The 22468-nt window shown below is 36.4% G+C and overlaps 2 protein-coding genes across 3 annotated transcripts; one reads left to right on the plus strand and one right to left on the minus strand.

Moving 5' to 3' along the window:
* Positions 1–60: 60 nt before the first annotated feature.
* On the minus strand, positions 61–7648 carry rab11ba (RAB11B, member RAS oncogene family, a). Of its 2 annotated transcripts, XM_079807909.1 has the most exons (6): positions 7473–7600; positions 6514–6558; positions 5910–6105; positions 4193–4386; positions 4024–4104; positions 67–1989 (listed from the first exon to the last, which is right to left on the minus strand). In XM_079807909.1, coding segments are annotated over exons 2-6 (618 nt in total). In that variant the 5' UTR covers positions 6515–6558; positions 7473–7600; the 3' UTR covers positions 67–1843. The 2 variants fall into 2 exon arrangements, with proteins under 2 accessions (XP_079664034.1, XP_079664035.1); XM_079807908.1 differs by lacking the exon at positions 6514–6558 and having other exon boundaries at positions 61–1989; positions 7473–7648.
* An 8443-nt stretch (positions 7649–16091) lies between these two features.
* LOC307120543 (interferon-induced protein 44-like) lies at positions 16092–19580 on the plus strand. The gene is made up of 8 exons (XM_079807643.1): positions 16092–16173; positions 16739–17246; positions 17706–17766; positions 17844–18039; positions 18149–18301; positions 18385–18556; positions 18703–18803; positions 18959–19580. The coding sequence occupies exons 2-8, from the start codon at positions 16766–16768 to the stop codon at positions 19127–19129; spliced, it is 1335 nt and encodes a 444-aa protein (XP_079663769.1). The 5' UTR covers positions 16092–16173; positions 16739–16765; the 3' UTR covers positions 19130–19580.
* The last annotated feature ends 2888 nt before the right edge of the window (positions 19581–22468 follow it).

Consider the following 22468-nt stretch of genomic DNA (forward strand, 5'->3'; position numbering starts at 1 on the left):
TAAGTCTTAATCTTTCTTACCATAAATATATATATATATATATATATATATTTTTTTTTTATTGACCCTTATGACTGGTTTTATGGTCAAGGCTCACATTTAGTCATTTTATTAGTTTAAAAAAAATACATTTAGGTTTAATTTATTTTGATTTCTGTTTTAGTTATTCACACACAGTTAATAATTTTAGCGCTTCAACAAACGTATTTCAGTTTATTGCCAAGGTTATAATTCCATTTAATTCAAGTTTTCCAATGACCAAATATCATTGCAGTGTAAATGAACGACTAAAACTTCTGTTTTTAGTTGAAAACTGTTGTGTAAACCGTCCATTAGTTAATGCTGATAAGGGGCCGTTTACACATCCCCGTTTTCAACAAAAAATGTAAAAAAAATGAAGCAAAGGCGTTTTGGGGGCCTAAAAACGAAAACTTTTTTTGAAAACGATACCGTTATCGTCTCCGTGTAAACTAAAAACATGCAAATTTATGGAAAAGGTTGCTTCATGCGCATGTGTATTACATGTTCAGTCTATAGAAGTGTAATGTTTCTTTACAAAGTGACATCGCCAACTACTGGTCTGGCATGAATAATACAATGTTTTTAATAGTTTCCGTATATTCGTGTGAACAGGGATCGTTTTGACAATGTTGTCGCCTGTACACACAAAAAGAAAAGGGCAAAGAAAAAACTTCTCATGTCATGTAAACATACCCTCAATAGAGCCGTGAGTCATGCCAGCCATGGCGCACATGACACTTATTTTAGGTACAGATTTAGACATACACCATGCTGTGACAGGCGTGTTGTGCAATAATGAGTCAAAAAAAGAAATCATGATTGCAACTTGAGACAGTAATTTGGTTTATTTTCCATTTTGATGTAACCTGATAAAAGGCAAAACAGCTGTTGTGACTTCATGGATGTGTAAATGTCACATAACCACACTTGAAAAAGGCATCTTAATCACAGTATGGGAAAACATAAGGCATTTTCAAAATAGCCATATTACTTAAAGTCAAACAATCTAACATAGTGACATTTTCACAGACCGGTGAAACAACTGACCATCTAAAACACTGCGGACCACTGCATTTTCCCACTGAAGAGCTATAATACTTCAGCAATGCAATGAATAGTTTATATATATAACTGTTATTTGAATAATTTTTCGTGAAATGCTTAATAGACGCATTCACATAACTGCTATATATACGGCAATCTGAACGCGTCGATCAAATTGCGCAAATTCACACCCGTCAGCCCTGGCGTAAACTATTGCAGAATAGGACTAAGGGTGTGACGCTTGAAATGTTTAAGAATTGAAATAAAGATGACAGCAGCCCTCCTTTGGTATCCGCGCGATCCAAATAAGACAAATTCGTAAAACGCGCACTTCTTTCCAAAGAACTTGCCCATTCTGGGATTTGGCTCAACAGACGTTTAGTGTGGATCCCGGACAATAACCATAAGAGTGGCTGGAAGCCGAAGACACACTGATCCCTCACCAATCCCTTTTCCGTAGGAGCGGATCACACGATCAGCGCCCGAATAATCACTTCCGAGGAAAAACATTTTGCTGAGCAAACATGAATTCAGAGAGTGGATAATAGTAAAGAAAAAAAAACAGGGACAAACAAACAAGAACCCCCCCCCAAAAAAAGGAAAAGGAATGTTACCTAGAGATTCACGCTTCTAAGGGACGTCTAGAATTAGCGTGGAAATCACAACGAGGTAAAAAGAGGAAAAAGCCGGAGCCATAGCACAACACACAGGAGCAAAGCCGAGATAAATAGAGGGGAACTGAAGCCCAAGGGTTGGGGTAGAGCCGAGGGAAGTGGGGTCACAGGTTCTGACAGCACTGAAATTTGTTGCCCTTTAACCCATCGGTAGTGGGCGGAACGCTGATGTCCACTACGTTATTCCCGGGAGACTCGTCATGCATGGACCTGTCGGCGATCTGCTTCTGTGACACGATCCGATAGATTTCTGCAACAAAAAGAGCATGTTATGTTACGAGACATTTCATTTGAGATGCCCAATGGGAATGTGTTAAAGGGATCCCATGGTGTCAAGGCTTGACAACTCGAAAAATGTGTCAGAGTTAAATAAAACCAATTAATTGCTTTGTGATTGCATTTAAAACACACTCAAACACATGCACACAAACTCACACACACACAGAACAGATCGGCGTGCGCGCTAACACACACACACACACGCTCAAACAGCTGTAATGTTATACTTGAGGTTGACTTGTCTAGTTTGTCACCTGGTTCCGATTCGGCAGGCCAGCACTACCTGGCTGAATCCGAAGTTGCGCTATACCCTCAAATAGGGCATTATTTGAGGGGACAGCCAGTGGTGTCCGAAACCATAGTGGTTATTGAGTGCACTCATTCAATCTCACACTGCACCGCAATAACGAGTGTACAGCCGATGTACACAAAACATCTGTCCGAATTAACTCACTCGTTTTCATTCCCTCATCAAGTGAACTGTATTAGTGGACTGGGGAATAGTGAATTAGGGGGCAATTTCAGATTCAGCCCCTGTTGTGGAGACTGACGAGGGCAGCCCATAACACATCTCGATTGAGACATAAATAACTACTAAATAATGCAGTGCAGTGAATAAAATGATTTGTACTCAATTTTGATATTTGTAAGTTTTATAGAATTATTATTATTATAAATAATTATAATATTATATTTATAATAGAATATAATTATATTATATTAATTTAATATATTATAGAATATTATTTAACTGTATAACAACCAATTATTAATTATTCAATGAAATTACTTATTATACTATAATTTAAAAATGTTTATAACTGATAATTCTATATTAATAATACCAATAATATTTCTATAAAATAAAATTATAATATTAAATAAAAAATAAAATTAATATTTTTTTATTTATTTAATTTGTTCCATAACTCTGAAATTACTTCATAGAATTATTATTATTATTGTTACAACAACAACTACTACTACTACTACTATTATTATTATTAAATGACAATAAATTAGAGTATTCTAAATATTATAACAATTTTATCAATAAAAAAAACTAAATGATGCAGTGAATTATAAATAAAATTATTATTTGTAATGTGTCTATGTAGATTCATGACGTCTAAAACATCTTAACTTGTTTTTTTATGTAGTCCAGTGACTTTTAATAAAGAATTTGTTTTAATATTATTTGTAATAATTTATAAGTTTAAGTTTATAAGTTATCAAATTCTCGATTGAGACAGAGCAGTCTGGATGTGTGTGTGTGTGTGTGTGTGTGTGTGTGTGTGTGTTTAGGCGCGCGCGCAATCTCGATTGAGACAGCAGTCTGTCAGATGTGTGTGTGTGAGCGCGTACGTACGCGCGCCAATCTGTTGGTGTGTATGAGTGTTTGTGAGAGAGAGTTTGTGTGCACATGTGTGTTTGAGTGCGTTTTAAATGCAATTACAAAGCAATTAATTGGCTTTATTTAACTCTGAAACATTTTTCGAGTTGTGTTGTGGTAAAAATAGCTACGGGTAGCGCCAGTGGATTGCCGAGTGCAACCATTCTACGTCATCAACCTAGATAGCAAACAAAATGGCGCTGCCCATTGTCCAAATATATAATGGATTTTTTAAATAACGTGAATAAATAACAGCATATTTCAGTAAGAGACAACATGTATGTTAAATTAAACCATACAAGTCTTAACACCATGGGATCCCTTTAAGGCAGGGGTGGGGAATGTTGATCCTGGAGGGCCACTCTCTTGCAGAGTTTAGCTCCAACCTTGGAAAAAACACTCACCTGCCTATAACTTTAGTGATCCTGACGACCTTGATTAGCTTCAGGTGTGTTTGATTAGGGTTGGAGCTGAACTCTGCAGGACACTGACCCTCCAGGATCAACGTTCCCCACCCATGTGTTAAGGTGTGGTCACATTTATCAGTATTTGTGAATTTTCAGGCAAATTCCAGTCATTTCAACTGGAATGTTTCGTTGAAGTTGGACCCACCTGTTAGTATGTTTTTAAATGCCTCCTCCACATTTGTGGAGTCCAAAGCCGATGTTTCAATGAAGGAAAGATTGTTCTTCTCTGAATAACACAAGATGAGAGATATTTGAACACCATAAGTAGATCTGTCCTTATCCAACATCATGAAAATGCCAGAGGAGACGCTCACCTGCAAAAGCTCTGGCCTCATCGGTGGGCACGGCCCTCAGGTGCCTCAAATCGCTCTTGTTGCCCACCAGCATGATGACAATGTTGTTGTCCGCGTGATCCCGCAGCTCCTTCAGCCAGCGCTCCACATTTTCGTAAGTCAGATGCTTTGCGATGTCATAGACCAGAAGAGCTCCAACTGCACCCCGGTAGTACCTGTCAGAGATCCACACGCAAAACACATAATGACAATTTATATCATACAGGATCATAGGCAAATTCATATTCAGATAAGATAAATGGATGTAAATGTTGGTTCAGGCAATGATTCAAAAATTATTCTTTACTAAATAATGCAATGCATTAAGAATAAAATTATTTGTAATCAATTTTGATATTTTTAAGTTTTATAGAATTATTATTATAAATAATTATAACATTATATTTATAATATAATATAAATAATTTATAAATAACTTTTAAATTATTTTATAATTATTTTTATAATGTTATTACTATTGGGAAAACATTTATTATTATTATTATTATTATTATTATAGTAATAAAATTGAATATATTATATTATAGAATATTATTATTTAACTACATAACCAATTATTGATTACTCAATGAAATTACTTATTATACTATAATTTAAAATGTTTATAACTGATAATTCAATATCAATAATTCCGATAGTATTTCTATCAAATAAAATGATAATATTAAATAAAAAATAAAATTAATATTTAAAATTAATTTTATTTGTTCCATAACTCTGAAATTACTTAATAGAATTATTATTATTGTTACAACAACTACTACTGCTACTATTATTAATGACAATAAATTAGAGTATTCTAAATATTATAATTTAATAAATAATAAAAAAAACTATAAAATAACTGTGCAGTGAATTATAAATAAAATTATTATTTGTAATGTGTGTATGTAGATTCATGACGTCTAAAAACTTGTTATACATAACTTGTTTTTTATGTAGTCCAGTGACTTTTAATAAAGAATTTGTTTTAATATTATTTGTAATAATTTTTTATATACAAGTTTTACAAAAATGATTAATTGTACAATTAAAAATCCTTTTATCAATAACTAAAATAATTTTATAGAGCTAGTACTATTGGTAAAATATTAATATAATAATAATAGTAATAAAATTAGAATATATTATATTTTATGACATTATTATATTACTATATACCAGTCAATTATCAATAGTCATAATATTATCAATAATATTTTGATAAAATAAATAAAATTATCATATTAACTAGAATTAAACAATATATAATATACATTTAAAATTAAAAATAATGTATCAATATCTCTAAGAATACTTATATTTGTTACTAACTATGTAATTGTTACTATTAAATTATTATATATATATATATATATATATATATATATTCTTGATAATAAAGAATTTTAAATATTACAACTTTTAAAACAGTAATTGTTAAATTACTTTTGTTATAATTTAATAAAATTATATTATCAATAATATTTCTATAAAATAAATAAAAATACACTTTTATGAAATTAATTGTTTTATAATATTATACATTTTTATATAATTGTTTAATAATTGTTTTATCTTTATTTTTTAAGAAAAACTATTCTTTTTTTAATTATTTATAATTAGATCACCCAAAAAAAAATATATACATATTTTTAGACCTTATTTTAGGACCTGCTGCCAGTGCTCATGTACTCACGCTGATGTGATGGCTCTGTAGCGCTCCTGTCCTGCTGTATCCCAGATCTGAGCCTTTATGGTCTTGCCGTCCACCTGGATGCTGCGGGTTGCGAATTCCACACCAATGGTGCTCTTGCTCTCCAGGTTGAACTCATTCCGAGTGAAACGGGACAACAGGTTACTCTTCCCCACACCAGAGTCTCCAATGAGTACCACTAGAAAACATAAGAAAACATCAGGCTGTTGAGCAAGACCTGATATCTAATGCCACTTCACAGGGAAGATATTATAGCCATCCATCACCATATGAATTAAAACATAAAATGAAGGCCAAAAACACATTAGAACAGTCCATGAAAGTAAACCAAAACCAAAGTGTGCACCCAAGCATATACAATGTCATAATTTGAAAAGCAGAAACACTAGATTAGTCAGTCATCCTGGTTACTTCAACATTACGAGGCCAGAGAGATAAGAGAGAAGCCGTAATCAACAAACACACACTTCCACTGTCATTTTCCCTTTGCTCCATCAATTTGACACCATGAAAACGATGAAATATAAGCTTAGTCGAATTGTATAAAAGAACCAGAAATACATAGAAAATATCAAACAGCTCATACTGTGTCTGTTGCAACGTGGTCACCATTCACTTTTCTAGACGAAACCTGAAGTAATTCACAAAACGGTTGTAGATAAACTGGAGAAACACAGGTCAAAGCTTTTAACAAGAAATAACCAATGTGGCACATTTGTGAAACCTCTACAGACAGTTATTTGTGGTTTCTCACTCACTCAAACTTTTTAAAGGGTTAGTGTAAAAACAGGAACCCAATGTGGGAAGTATTTGAATGGGCAAAATGCTATATATGGGAATACAGTACATATACAGTGTATATAAACAAAAATTAAGAATGACGTCATGATCATCTACTGTTGTCAACTTCACATTACAGAGTTCACCTGTCAGATTAATGATTTAACTAAATTACGAGTTGTAAATACGTCCCAACTGCAAAAATGCAGGTTAACGACCAAATTTGGCCTGTTGAACATCAAGAAAGTACCCTTGTGTAATAAACGACAAAAAAGTTTCATATGGCCTAGCAACACAACCACACTAAATATTAAGCAACACATTACTAAACGACTAGAAAGTTGCCAGTTTGTCGACGTTATTGGTATAGACGCAAATGTAAAAAAGTGAATTTAACAGATTTTGTTTATTGTTTAGGTACAACCTGCTTATATTAAACCAGCAAGTTTATTTAGTTCAGTTTAGCTTTCTGCAGTTTGAGGGCTATGCAGCTGCTTAGCTAATATAATGCAAACTAAATTAATCGAATTGCATAATGGTTTAGTGAATACTGTCGATGCAAATCACTATTAAAATGTATTAATCTACTTTCAACTTTTGATTTTTTAAAAGTCACCGGTTAATATTTCCATAGCTAATGTCAGCACACTAGCATTCCAGCTAAACCAGCTAGCCACAGTCATCAGGAAACTTGCTGTTTTCCTTGATAATAAAGCAAACCAAAACACGTCTATTCTTCTCGTTGATACTACATAAATCACTGACCTTTAAACAAATAGTCGTATTCGTCGTCACGGGTCCCCATGGTTGGTTTGCCGCACTGAAATGTTGTTGTTAGGCGACGGATCTCTTGATTAGCGATGTCCGATTCGTGAACGAATCGCTTTTGAGTCGGATCTTTTTAATGGCCGTTCGAACCGGTTCACAAAACAGACTCAATTGATTTGAACCGAGAATTACCTTTTATTGCGGACAGAGCTGATTTTAACAGAATATAATGAAACAAAGCATGCAAAAACGTTTGCAGCAGAGTGTCATCAGTATTTAACACCGTCAGGTGAAGGTTTTTGTTCATTTTGAAAGAATTTTTCAGAAAGAGATTTTCTTTTTTCAATTTATTGTGTGCATTTTTAAAAAAAAAAACATGGATATGATTGGATAGATAGATAGATAGATAGATAGATAGATAGATAGATAGATAGATAGATAGATAGATAGATAGATAGATAGATAGATAGATAGATAGATAGATAGATAGATAGATAGATAGATAGATAGATAGATAGATAGATAGATAGATAGATAGATGGATGGATGGATGGATGGATGGATGGATGGATGGATGGATGGATGGATGGATGGATGGATGGATGGATGGATGGAAAGGAAAGGAAAGGAAAGGTTAGGATAGATAGATAGATAGATAGATAGATAGATAGATAGATAGATAGATAGATAGATAGATAGATAGATAGATAGATAGATAGATAGATAGATAGATAGATAGATAGATAGATAGATAGATAGATAGATAGATAGATAGATAGATAGATAGATAGATAGATAGAAAGGTAAGGTACACTGTTAGACTTTACCGCAATTTTACAGTTACTTACCGCAAAAAAGCCCAGTAAAATACCATTTATATTATTTACGGTTAGCTACTGTAATATGCACTGCATTATGGGTATTTTTAATGAAATTTACAGTAACTTACTGTATATGGGAATTTGCAGTATTTTACTGTTTACGTAAAAGCAGTAGTGCTACTGTAAACGAAGAATACACACGCACACACACTGGATGTTTAAAAGTTAAATAAAAACATGTGGATGGAAGGATGTAAAATTAGTTCTTTGTGGGAGACAAAGAAGTAATTTTTATATTTAGTATTTTCTCCTACCCTTTTCACATTTTCGGGTTTCTCAGAGCGGAAGTCGTCATAGTTGGGTTAAATTTTATAGCGGTGAATGAGAGAATGAGAGAATACAATAATTATATATTTTTTGTGTGCCCATTTGCTCAAATAGCAAAAGAAAACTCCACAATAGTGATTTCACAACTTTCAAAAAGAGGAAAAAATAGAGTATAGAATAAATAGAGTAAAGTATTAGTGTTATAAATGTATTTCGAATTCGCCTCATAGGAGGAGCTTCTGCCAGCGGCTCGTCTCGTTGAGAAATGACTGACATGGGCTGTGTTTACGGTCTATGGTTTACACGTCTTTTTGTGTTAAAACTGTTAATGTGTGACAAAACGTAGTTTTAAGACTTTTTCAGTCGGTAATGTAGTTGTTTAAAGCTCAAATCTGTGGTTTATTTATAAGAAGAGTGCCTATTTTAACATTTTATCTGGTGTTTTCGGAGTTGTGAGCTCCAGTGAGTCAGCGGCGTTCAGCGCTTGTTTACCCGGCGAGAGTAGACTTTCCTCGGCCAGTCCTTCTGACGTCTGCCGCTGGCTCTGATGTCTCTGTGGCGTCTCCAGCTATAATTAGTCTTGTGGAGATTTAATGGCCCATATTTGCTCTCATGGATCTATAATTTGTTCCCTGGCAAATCGTTTAGGCTGAGGGCAAAGTGAAGTTTCATTACTTGTTTATTTTTCGGCTATAACTGTACGTTGCAAAATAAAATGACGGATCATGAGATATAAAATGCTAACGGTAGGCTACACACACACACACACACACCTACCTACTGTTAGCATTTTATATCTCATGATCCGTGATTTTATTTTATTTATTATTATTTTAATGCCAGAGTAATACAAGTACAAGTGTGGTGATATAAATGTAATTTTTAAATGTTTAAAAAATATATTTATAAACTTTGCTTACACCTCACACAATTTAAATTGTTTACTCGCGTGCCAAGCCCGCGCAAATGAGGTTTGTGTCGAGTGCGCGCATAACGGACGTCCCTGCCTGCGGATAGGATCGCCAGACACCAGCTGCGAGCTTTCCTGAGGTAAGAAGTTTTTATTTGACAAATTTGTCACAAATGTCTTTGATACTTTTAAAACGTAAACCAATATCCATTAAATATAGCTACATATATGAAGAAAGTAAATTATAATATCGAATTGCTATTACTAACGTTATATTACAGTCTCGGGGAACTGTTCGTTTTCCTCAAGAACCGCTTTCATAACCCATTAAATTTGCATACAATTGACTAACTGTTACCTGCATTGTACATTATGTACCAAATGTTGTATTTACGCGAACAATGGTTTCCGTCTTTTCACGGCCAGTTATAGTTACATATTTTCGTTGACAGTTAAATGTGTGTGACGCCATTTGAAGTAACGTTAGCGCCTGAGCGGTGTCAAAGGCTGTCTCGCTCTCTCTCTCTCTCTCTCTCTCTCTCTCTCTCTCTCTCTCTCTCTCTCGAAAATAGAACATTTACGCCAGTGTATACACCAGAGGATTAATATATATTCAAGTAAAATAATAATTAGTTCAAGTATGTTCATTGTGGCTTCTTATTTATTATATTATTTCATATGAATTCATTTTTACATGCCACTGAAGGCTCTATTATTGTCTTCTCTCTTTTTTCAGTGTTGATAGTCATTTGATTGTGTAAGTGGTCAATCTAGCAGTCATCCTATATCTGTGAATTATCATGTGCATAACATTTAGGCACCATTAGTCAATAAACATGAAAATTTCTTCTTTTTCTCTCTTGTGTCAACAGGAGCTAACAACACCCCAGAAAGAGCCACCGCACTGAGCATCTTTGGCTTTGTAGGTATATATTTTGACTAACATTATGTGATTAACGTCTTTTAATGCATAACATTTTATTATTTCAAAAATACTTGTTGCCTACATTTCCTACTTGGCATCTATTTGTTATCTTGTTGTGACTGTTTAGTCTCATGTGGGATATGTCACTGCATAACATGACAAAGTAATTAAAAATTATTAATTGTATGCACTTAAAAATTTGTGTAACACTTTACAATACGGTTCATTAGTTAACTACATTAGTTAACATTAACTAATAATGAACTGCACTTATAAAGCATTTATTTATCTTTGTTAATGTTAATTTCAACATTTACTAATGCATTATTAAAATCTTGCTAACATTAGTTAATGCACTGTGAACTAATATGAACAGCTGGATTTTTATGAACTAACTTTAACAAAGATTAACTAATGCTTAACAGAGGTGTTGTTCATGGTTAGTTCATGTTAACTAATGCATTAAAGGGTTAGTTCACCCAAAAATGAAAATTCTGTCATTAATTACTCACCCTCATGTCGTTGGACACCCGTAAGACCTCCGTTCATCTTCAGAACACAAATGAAGATATTTTAGTTGAAAGCTGATGGCTGAGAAAGGCTTCAGACAGGCCTCCATTGGCATTCAGTACATTGACACTTCCAAGATCCATGAAAGGCACTTAAAACGTCGTTACAATGTCTATCTCACCACAGTGGCTCTACAATAATTTTACGATGCGACGACAATAGTTTTTGTGCGCCAAAAAAAATCAAAATAACACCTTTATCCAACTTGTTCTCGACTTCCGTGTGTGCCTCCACGATGCATGCGCGAGAATATGACGTAGCGCCGGCGTTCGGGAATCCATGAAATACACATTTAAGCCCCATTTTGAGCACTACGCCGAGACCTAAAGCACGATCAATGTAGAATTCAACAGCTTAGACACGCGCGTCTTCCTCTGCTCGTAAACAAATCTCTTCTGGGTCATGTGTCCGAACGCCGCATCTGCGTCATATTCTCGCGCATGCGTCGTGGAGGCACACACGGAAGTCGAGAACAAGTTGGATAAAGATGTTATTTTGATTTTTTTTTGCGCACAAAAACTATTGTCGTCGCATCGTAAAATTATTGTAGAGCCACTGTGGTGAGATGGACTTTGTAACGACGTTTTAAGTGCCTTTCATGGATCTTGGAAGTGTCAATGTACTGAATGCCAATGGAGGCCTGTCTGAAGCCTTTCTCAGCCATCAGCTTTCAACTAAAATATCTTCATTTGTGTTCCGAATATGAACGGAGGTCTTACGGGTGTCCAACGACATGAGGGTGAGTAATTAATGACAGAATTTTCATTTTTGGGTGAACTAACCCTTTAACTAATGTTAACTAATACAACCTTATTGTAAAGTGTTACCAAAATATGTATACATTATTTTATATGCAGATCATATCCAACCAGTGACCAGAAAACAGAGAGACTGAGGAATAGACGGAGAAACAGACAAAGCTGGACTACAACTAAAACCTGAACTAAAAACTAATCATGCAAGTATGTACAGGTGCAAGTATTTAATTATTTGCAATTTCTGAGAGACTTTTATCTTTTAATTTTCAGCCAACCTCGTCTTATGCTGCCTTCATGTGCTAGAAATTTCCTACTTCCCACTTCTGAAGTTGTGATTACGAGCTCATCACATTCAGATTTTGACTTGAGAGGGCGTTCATGTCCAATTTTTTAACTAGGAAACTAGTTCAGTAATTCCTATAGCACGTGAAGGCAGCATAAGATGTCAGTTGAGCAGGAGGTGACGTTTGCCTACCACACCACAGGTGATATGAAGTATATCATATCATGAAATTGCTCTTATAGTCAGGGTGTCCGCGGGGTTGTAAAAGGTAGTAAATGAAATTAGCCAAAATTAAGGGCATTAAAAAGTAGTAAAAAGTACTAAACGTCATCTGACGAGGTATTACATTTTCGAGACCAATTTTTTTTAGATACATTTTCAATTTGTGTTAAGTACAGGCCTTTTTTTTCTAAAATTCGCGTGGATTTATTTATATGTTTAGAGTAGGACCTGCGCGATATCGTGTGAGGTGGTGTTCGTTCGCGCGCGCTGAAACAAACTGGGTCCGCGGCTGGCTTGCTGACAAACATGTACGCGAGCTCGCTTCCATTCAGTAATTAAAGCATGGGGAAATGCAAGTTTTTGGACCTCTGGCTGGAGGACTCACGATTTAAAGACTGGCTTAGGCCAGTAGTTTGCAACAGCCGCCAGGCTTATTGCCACGTCTGCAAGAAGACAATTAATATAACCTGGGTGGGGGTGAATGGCGTCAAATCGCATATGTAATCAAATAGCCACCAAGCTAGGATGCGCGGACGTAGCGAGCAGCTTCCCATACCAATGTTCTGCGCTACAGATGCATCAACGACCTCAACCTCCACTGCTTTGCCCTCAACCCCGACTGCTCTCCCGATTCAAACCACTGCCAGTAGCCTAACGTTAGTCTAGCAGCATCATCAACAGGTGCGTGACAGACAGCAGACGCTATGCCCCATCACCACCGCTACATTGCGAGCTGAGGTGCTGTGGTGTTTAGACCTTGCAACTAAACACCACTCTTTATATTTGAATCTATGGCATTGAAGAGCTGTTTCGAAATATGCAAGTTGCTTAAAGCTTGGCATACACTGTGCGATTTCTGTGCGATTTCAGCAAGGTTATCTACTCACACTGTACGAGTAGATCGCATGCGATGTAAAGCCAAAGCTCACGGTTTATATGCTCACACCATGGCTCGGATCGTCGAGCGCGACTTGTCTGCTCACTGTATGAGTGAAGATTTAGCATTTACTATTTATGTATATAAATTATTATTATTATTATTAGGGTAGGCCTACTTTTATTATTAAATTGATAATACATTTAATTTGCCCCCGTGATAATTTCATAATGCATCAATGCACAACCGACATGTTGCATAATAAAAGAATAGATAGATTAGCTTACTCCTCATTATTTAAATACATTTTGCACAATTAAACAAGGAATTATAGGCCTATAATTAAAATGATTATCAGTCTATAATATGTCAGAACACTACAATAATATCAGTATGATCAGAAAGTAAGAGCAGCTTTATTTAAAAAAAAAACTTGTTTAACACGAAATGGGCCTATACTTCTCTTCTAATTTGTTTCACAATATGGGCCAAAAGAGAAATATTAAGAATATAAATTCAGACAGTTATAGGCTATACGTTATCAGCATATGTTAAAGCAGATTTATATAAATAAAGAGATATCTCTTGTCTCTGTGAGAATATGCGCCGAAAGCTTGTCAGATTTTACGTTCACTTTCAGTAGTGAATAATTGACCAGGTTTGAGACTTCACCGACTCTCGCACACATTGCGTTTTTGTGTGATATCCACTGACTCGCCTTCATGATTTAAAACGAAAAAGAAAAAAAATCTATATTGCGCCGTGAAAATTGCTCTTGTTTCCCTCTGTACACTGCACGAACTATGAAGAAGATGTCTCCTTCCACTTCTGTCTTTATTTCTATTCTCATCTCTGTGGGCAGTTGATGTTAAGTTAAAATGATCTCGTTACATTGTGATGCAATATGTTATTCCATATGGAAAGATATTTAATTTACGCTACTATAGTTGCAGGTTGAAGTCGCGCTGGTATTAAAAAATATTTTGAAGGTATTAAAAAAGGTAGTAAAAGGTATTAAATTCAACTTAAGAAGTTCTGTATATACCCTGATAGTGTATGGAATGCTGTTTAAAGAAAATTTGCGGGGGGGGGGGGGTGTTTAGATGAAGTAATGGAGACGGTGTGAACATGGCCTTTACATGTTCCAGCGTGAGCTGGAGGGAGGTGTCTTCCGTCAGCAGCTTGCTTTCTGATTGGGTATTGTTGCGTTTCACATGATAATCTCCAGAGCGCGCACGCTTGTCCTCGGGATAGAGATATATAATATAAGTATAACTATGAATAATAATAATATAACAAGTATAACTATGAATAACTGCTGTTGCACAAGTTGTTACCTCATCTGTCCATGAACAAATTTAGATTAGATAAACCATTTCTCACACATTTTCCCTCTGTTTTGTTTCAGATCAGCCATCAGTAGTTTACCAGTAGGGAGGCCAGCCAAGACCAACTGGGGTATTTTGTTCATACTTTTTGTTGCCATATCGTCATGATCTCTGCTTTGATTTGTTGTAATGAATTCAGTTCTCTATTTTTGTTTTGTTTTTTGTAATTGATTGTGACGGTGAATAAAAAATATTCTGATGTACATGGACTCAAGTCTCTTATTTGGAATTTATTAAATGTATTATTTATTTTCTTGCATTCATGTAAAATATTCAAAATAAAGTAATAACATATTAACATATGCATATTTTGTAAAATAAAAAGTAAAATAAATTACAGTAAAATTACTGTAAAAATTATTATACTGTAAAAATAAATTGCGGTAAGGGCATCATACTGTAAAATGAAATTGCGGTAAGGGCATCATACTGTAAAATTAAATTACGGTAAGGGCATCATACTGTAAAATTAAATTACGGTAAGGGCATCATACTGTAAAACACATTTACAGGTAAGCTACTGTAAAGGGGCAATTACAGTAACTTACTGGCAATAGTGCTGCCAGTAAGTTACCGCAAAAATACATTAAAATGTCTAACAGTGTAGGGAAAGGAAAGGAAAATATAGATGATAGATAGATATATAGATAGATAGATAGATAGATAGATAGATAGATAGATAGATAGATAGATAGATAGATAGATAGATAGATAGATAGATAGATAGATAGATAGATAGATAGATAGATAGATAGATGGATGGATGGATGGATGGATGGATGGATGGATGGATGGATGGATGGATGGATGGATGGAAAGGAAAGGAAAGGTTAGGATAGATAGATAGATAGATAGATAGATAGATAGATAGATAGATAGATAGATAGATAGATAGATAGATAGATAGATAGATAGATAGATAGATAGAAAGGAAAGGTAAGGTAGGGAAAGGAAAGGAAAATATAGATGATAGATAGATAGATAGATAGATAGATAGATAGATAGATAGATAGATAGATAGATAGATAGATAGATAGATAGATAGATAGATAGATAGATAGATAGATAGATAGATAGATAGATAGATAGATAGAAAGGAAAGGTAAGGTAGGGAAAGGAAAGGAAAATATAGATGATAGATAGATATATAGATAGATAGATAGATAGATAGATAGATAGATAGATAGATAGATAGATAGATAGATAGATAGATAGATAGATAGATAGATAGATAGATAGATAGATAGATAGATAGATAGATAGATAGATAGATAGATAGATAGATAGGAAAGGAAAGGAAAGGAAAGGAAAATATAGATGATAGATAGATAGATAGATAGATAGATAGATAGATAGATAGATAGATAGATAGATAGATAGATAGATAGATAGATAGATAGATAGATAGATAGATAGATAGATCGGATGCAAAGGAAAGGAAAGGAAAGGAAAGGAAAGGAAAGGAAAGGAAAGGAAAGGAAAGGAAAGGAAAGGAAAGGAAAGGAAAGGAAAGGAAAGGAAAGGAGTGTTTATGGGAGGAGCTGCTTTTTTCATTCTGGTGTATGGTCTTGTATGAAGAGCATTTCAGAGTTCGATGCACAGAGATACCGCTAAAAGGTAAGCTAAACTTCATAGACAATATCATAAATCATGATTATCATAAAAATGTTAATGTTCTATAGGCTACTAAAACGCACATTTATCGTAGCCTTAATCGTTTTCAAACACGAAAGTAGTTTATCAGGTCTAAATAAGTATTAACATTTTAACAAGCTGTTATTACATTGCTGTGATTAAATAAAAAATAAAAATAATTCAGTGAGCCAGTCGTCCGTCGTTGTGCAGATTTCAGTTTCAGTTTCATTTCCAGCTAAACGGTCTAGTTTCTGACAGGGCTGCAGAAACCTTAGGCAAGTTCATGTGGCCCTGCTCCATCTGCGATTGGCTACGATGTTAGAAAATAATGTTAAAGTAAATATCTTAAAGTGTTAAAAATGCGTTATTGTTTCTTATTGTTATTTTTTAAGGATTATTAATTCAGCCAAGACAATACTGCTGTTGCCTTTAATGGGTTTATTCGTAACACGTTTGACAACACAATTAACAACAAAGTAAATTACATTTTTATGTTATACATTAAAGTTACGTAATTTATATTTGCATGTCTTGTCTTTTCTTAAAGGTGAAAAAAAGGTTGGGAAAGCTCAGCATGGACTCCCTCACTTCTAGATTACCAGAAGAGAAAAGAAAGCAGCTCTGTGCATTGCTGGGGAATGTTGAACTGACTCTTCTCTACAAAGCTTCTGTTCATGGATATCATGCTTCTGCCTTCCACCAGCGATGTGACCGTCAGGGTCCCACTTTACTTGTAGCCTACAACAGTTCAGGCTACATCTTTGGTGGATACACTAGTGTAGATTATGCTCAAAGTGGGCAGTATATTGCTGATGAGGACATATTCCTATTCAGCATTCAGAGCAAGACCCCATTGTGCATCAAAATGAACAGTGGACATCATGCACGTCTTGATGACTCTGGAGTGCCCAACTTCGGCACACAGTTGTACTTTTGCTACAACAACCAACCAGTTGTGTATTATCAAGGAGGGAGTGCATTCAGTGTCACTGCGGCAACATTGTATGGGAACGACGCTCAGCTGACTGAATGTGAAGTGTACAAAGTGAAGCAGAGTAAGTCCATTATCAGAATTGTTTTATCACTTATTGTATTTGAAACACACATATAGTTGTGTAAAGTAAATTATATTGTAACGGAGTTTGTTCGTGTGGGAAGAAGGAGGCGGGAACCGGCGAACATTCAACAATTGTAATAAAATAAATGAAAACAAAATGAAAGTAAATGCGGCAGCCCCTCACGGACGACTGCCGCGCACACACATAAAGCGAAAACAAAACACAACTTAAAATCCAGGCCTGGTCCTCTCTCATCCTTCACTGTCGTCGCTCCTCCTTTATACTCCCGTCACTCCTCCGTGAGACACGAGGCCGACGGCACGCAGCTGGCGCTCATCATCACTCACGGTCCCTCAGCCTCGCTGCTCGCCACATATATAAATTCAGAGTCCAGTATCTTAAAATGTACTGCTGTTAACATTATGGCGAAAGTAAGTTGTATAATAACTTCCTCAGAAAAAGATCCTCAGATCAGTGCCAAGATGAAGCCGTGGAGGAAAGTTCAGTGGACAGATAAGTAAGTTTTCACTCAGTGATATTTTGCTGCTGATTTCATACAGTAGTGTAATAATAAAGTTGTGATCTGTGTTGTAGACGAAGAGACGAGCTCATGAAAATGATCAGGAATTATAAACCCATGATGACGTCTGTGAGTCGGGTCAGAATCCTCATGATCGGTCCTGTAGGTGCTGGAAAATCCAGTTTCTTTAACTCCATCAACTCCATCTTCATGGGCCGCATGACCAGTAAAGCCATGTCAGGATCTGCAGGCACTAGTCTCACCACACAGGTACAGATTCACCAGCATTCATAGTGTTTCCTACAGAAGTCTCTCTTCAGGTTGAGGAACGTCTCTTGAGGACTTCAGGTCTTGATGTGTTTCTCTTCTTGGTTGGTAGTTTCGCACATACCCAGTGAAAGACGGCCGTGAGGGAAAGCCATTGCCATTTGTGTTGTGTGACACCATGGGACTCGAGGAGCAATCCGGTGCAGGACTGGATATTGATGACATCAGCAGCATTCTTCAAGGTCACGTACCAGACCGCTATAAAGTAAGTGCACTGTTATCAGAAATGAATGAATACTTAAGTATGAATGATACATTTTAGTTTCATGCTAAATCCTCTCAATCCAGTTCAACCCCATCACATCGTATCAACCGGATGAGCAAAAGGCCTCCAGACCTGCATCTCTACAGGAGAAGATCCACTGTGTGGTGTACGTGATAGACTCCACCAAAATCTCCCTCATGTCCAGCAAACTAGAGGAAAAACTTGCTGCCATACGCAAAAAAGTGAACTCACTGGGTAAGTGAACAACATTTTTAGATAACTCTTATATCAAAGAATAATTATAATCTAATGACTAACTCTAATACTTGCAGTTTGTTGCATAACTCTTGTCTTAAGCCAAATGTTCCATGACTAAATAAAGGTTATTTACACATTTTCAGGCATTCCCCAGATGGTTTTGATGACAAAAGTAGATGAAGCATGTCCCGAGGTGGAGGAAGATCTTCAAAATGTTTATATCACTTCCTACAGCAAGACGAAGGTGAGACATGATCGCATGAACTCTTCTTTCAGTGACTTGTTGTTCCTTCACATAAAGGCACAAAATCACTCTCCAAAACCTTCAACCTCTCTTAAACCTGGCATTGTATACTATGAATTATTGTTTGCATGAATGTAAATGATATGTCTCTGCAGGTTCAGGAGGTGAGCTCTCGGTTGGGTGTGCCGGTGTCTTGTGTGTTACCGGTGAAGAACTACAGTCAGGAGCTGGAGCTGGAGCTCAACTGTGACGTCCTGCTTCTCACCGCTCTACAGCAGATGCTCAACTTTGCAGACGACTATCTGGATGATGTTGGTCCTGTTTAGGACAATCTTATAAAGCACTAGTGGAGTTTTATCTCCCTTTGTAGCCGATTTAATGTTATATTTGTAAGCTTATATTGGTGTGCTATTCATATACTAGTTATTATAGATATATTATATAGATCAGCAAAATAAGGCATCTTGAGATTATTCTGTTCTGTTTGTCCATTCTTTCAGAGTCATATACCCATTCAGGAAAATTATAGGAAGTGCAAACAAAGTTCTTATATCACCTGCATGTTGCTGTTATAGTTGCCTGATATATTGTTGTGCAACGATATGGTTTATAGAATAATACTGATGTATTAGTACTGCAAATTAAGAGAGAAACATAATAAAAACCGTATAGCATTAAAAAGTGTGCTTCTTTTTATAAATACGAAATTTGTGATTTCTGTTTGAAGGTTTTGTTCAAAACCTTGCAAGATAAAAATAAAAATTAACAATTGATTATACATATTTGTATGACTCAACAATTACTATTATCACTTCTGTATAGAAAAATATATTTAATTAAATATATTATATAATGATTCAATGATAGCCTACATTTTAATATAGCTTTATTTTTAGGTTTTACAAACCGTCATATAATCCAAATCAGATCTCAGGGAATTACCTTTCACATGTAAGACTGAACAGTTGTTTCTGGTTGTATTTGGTCATTATTACATTATGTTGGCCACCAAAGTCAGATAGCTAGCAATAACACTAGTTAGCTATGAAAGCTGAGACTTAATAAGAATTAATATAAAGTTTACATGATTCTTATAAAGTCTGAGCTTATATAATAGTTTATTATTATGAACTAAACTAATTTTCGCAAGTAAGTCTTCCATGCAAAACTTCAGGTCTAAAACTTTGAAGGACAGCTCAGAGCTAAACTGAAAGAAGTCACCAAGAGTACGTTATTTGATTGCTTGTCATTAAATCTTGGGCAATTATATATATACAGTATATGCCATACTGTATATTGTACTATTCAATGTGAATTTATATTACACTTATATTTCATACAATATATTCTGTACTGTAGTTATATTATTTTTTCACCATATCACATTAAACTGATGTTTTACTAGATACATTAAGGATGATCTTAAATAGGTGTCCAAGCTATTAATGTTGCCCACTAGAGAGAGCCACAGGATAAGGAATCTTTTAAACCCAATCTTTTTCCATCAGTTTCTATCCATTTGATCAAGTTTATTTGTATAACTATGGTGTACTGACAGTATACTGTAGTTAGCATTGGCAATAGGTTCTGAACAGGAAACAGAAATTATTAGTTCACCTCCCGAGTCATTCATCCCATGACAGCCCTGTAGTCAATAGCTGTGTTTGAAATCGCCCCAATACACTCATTCACTATTGCCTACCTACATTACTCCACTAATATACACTGTAAAAAAAATTCAGGTCTCCAATTGAAAATTTTCTAGTGAGCGATCACATCTAAATTTTTCAGTTGGCCAAATTGAATTTCTGTGAATAAAATTGTATCAATTCACAGAAATTAAGTTTGGCCAACTGAAAAATTTAGATGTCACTAGTTTTCAGAGGCCTGAAATGTTTTAGTGTGCAGTTATAACTGCTTATCAACGATTTATAATGCATTTGTAAATGAGTTATTAGTCATTAACAAACACCTTTATAAACACTTTACAAAGAGAACCTTGATGTAAAGTGTTATCCTAATATCTTATTTCAAAGTCATAATTGTTTAGATGGATATTTCCCAGTAAAGCAGCTGGTGAGATTTATCTTTGAAAGGTGTGACCCCATCTTGCAACACCTAATGATGCACAGATATCAGTACTCACTGGTGACACTCAACAAATAGTAATAAGAAATTAACAAGTTTGTTTGCCTATATAATCTTAAGATATTAGATTAAACTTATTTGGCATTGCTCTCCACTGATGAGGGGATCGAAGCAGCTTCAACTCGAGCTCTGATATCTAAAGTTTAAAAAACTTAATTGAAGTGTGAAAAAGCAGTTATGAGTACTCTGAACTTATTTTAATCGAGTCCACTAAAGCAAGGATATTTCTTAAAATACAATTCAACTTTACACTGCATTCAAATTCCTTTTACAGCTAAAGCTCCACTATATTGAGTAAAACAACTGAAATTACAAACTTTAAATGAGCTCAGCGCTTGTAGTTACTGCTAGCTCACAATAGCACACACAAAGTCAAACCCAATATGTTCAGCTAACTCATTACATTTGTCACGTTTAAACTAAGAGAAACTGGTTGAGGACTCAAGTGCAGGGAATGGATTATTTATTAAACAAATAAACATAATACAAAAACAAAACAAACCCACGAGGGGGAAATAATCAAACATGAAATAACAAAAGACCAACTTGGAACAGAACACCAGGAACACGGGAACATGAAAGACAACGCAACATTGACAACGTACCAGCACCGGACAGAAAAAAGAAGGAGATTAAATAGGAGACAAACAAGGCAGGTAACGAGGACCACAGGTGGGGCAAATGAATCACTAATTAGATGACAAGGAGGGTGGGGTCAAGACTGCAGACAGGAGCACATGGACCAAAATAACAAAACACCACCAGTGCTCAATGAGACAGGACAGACATGTGACATAACCCCCTTCCTACGGAGCGGCTACCAGACGCTCCACCAGGCCAGGGCGGAGCGGGAGGGACAGACCAGTGGGGGACAGGAGGGACAGACCAGGGCGGGACAGAGAAAACAAAAAAGTTCAGGAGGCCAGGGCGGCCCACAGAGTTCAGGCGCCCAGGGCGGACCACAGGATTCAGGCGCCCAGGGCGGACCACAGGATTGAGGCGGCCAGGGCGGTCCACAGGGTTCAGGCGGCCAGGGCGGGCCACAGGGTTCAGGCGGCCAGGGCGGGCCACAGGGTTCAGGCGGCCAGGGCGGACCACAGGGTTCAGGCGGCCAGGGCGGGCCACAGGGTTCAGGCGGCCAGGGCGGACCACAGGGTTCAGGCGGCCAGGGAGGGCCACCGGGTTCAGGCGGCCAGGGCGGACCACAGGATTCAGGCGGCCAGGGCGGGCCACAGGGTTCAGGCGGCCAGGGAGGGCCACAGGGTTCAGGCGGCCAGGGCGGGCCACAGGGTTCAGGCGGCCAGGGAGGGCCACAGGGTTCAGGCGGCCAGGGAGGGCCACCGGGTTCAGGCGGCCAGGGCGGACCACAGGATTCAGGCGGCCAGGGCGGGCCACAGGGTTCAGGCGGCCAGGGCGGGCCACAGGGTTCAGGCGGCCAGGGCGGGCCACAGGGTTCAGGCGGCCAGGGCGGGCCCCAGGGTTCAGGCGGCGCGGGCAAAAGCAGGAGCCTGGGTGGC

Source organism: Gobio gobio, assembly GCF_949357685.1.
Source record: "Gobio gobio genome assembly, chromosome: 24".
Taxonomy (NCBI): Eukaryota; Metazoa; Chordata; class Actinopteri; order Cypriniformes; family Gobionidae; genus Gobio; species Gobio gobio.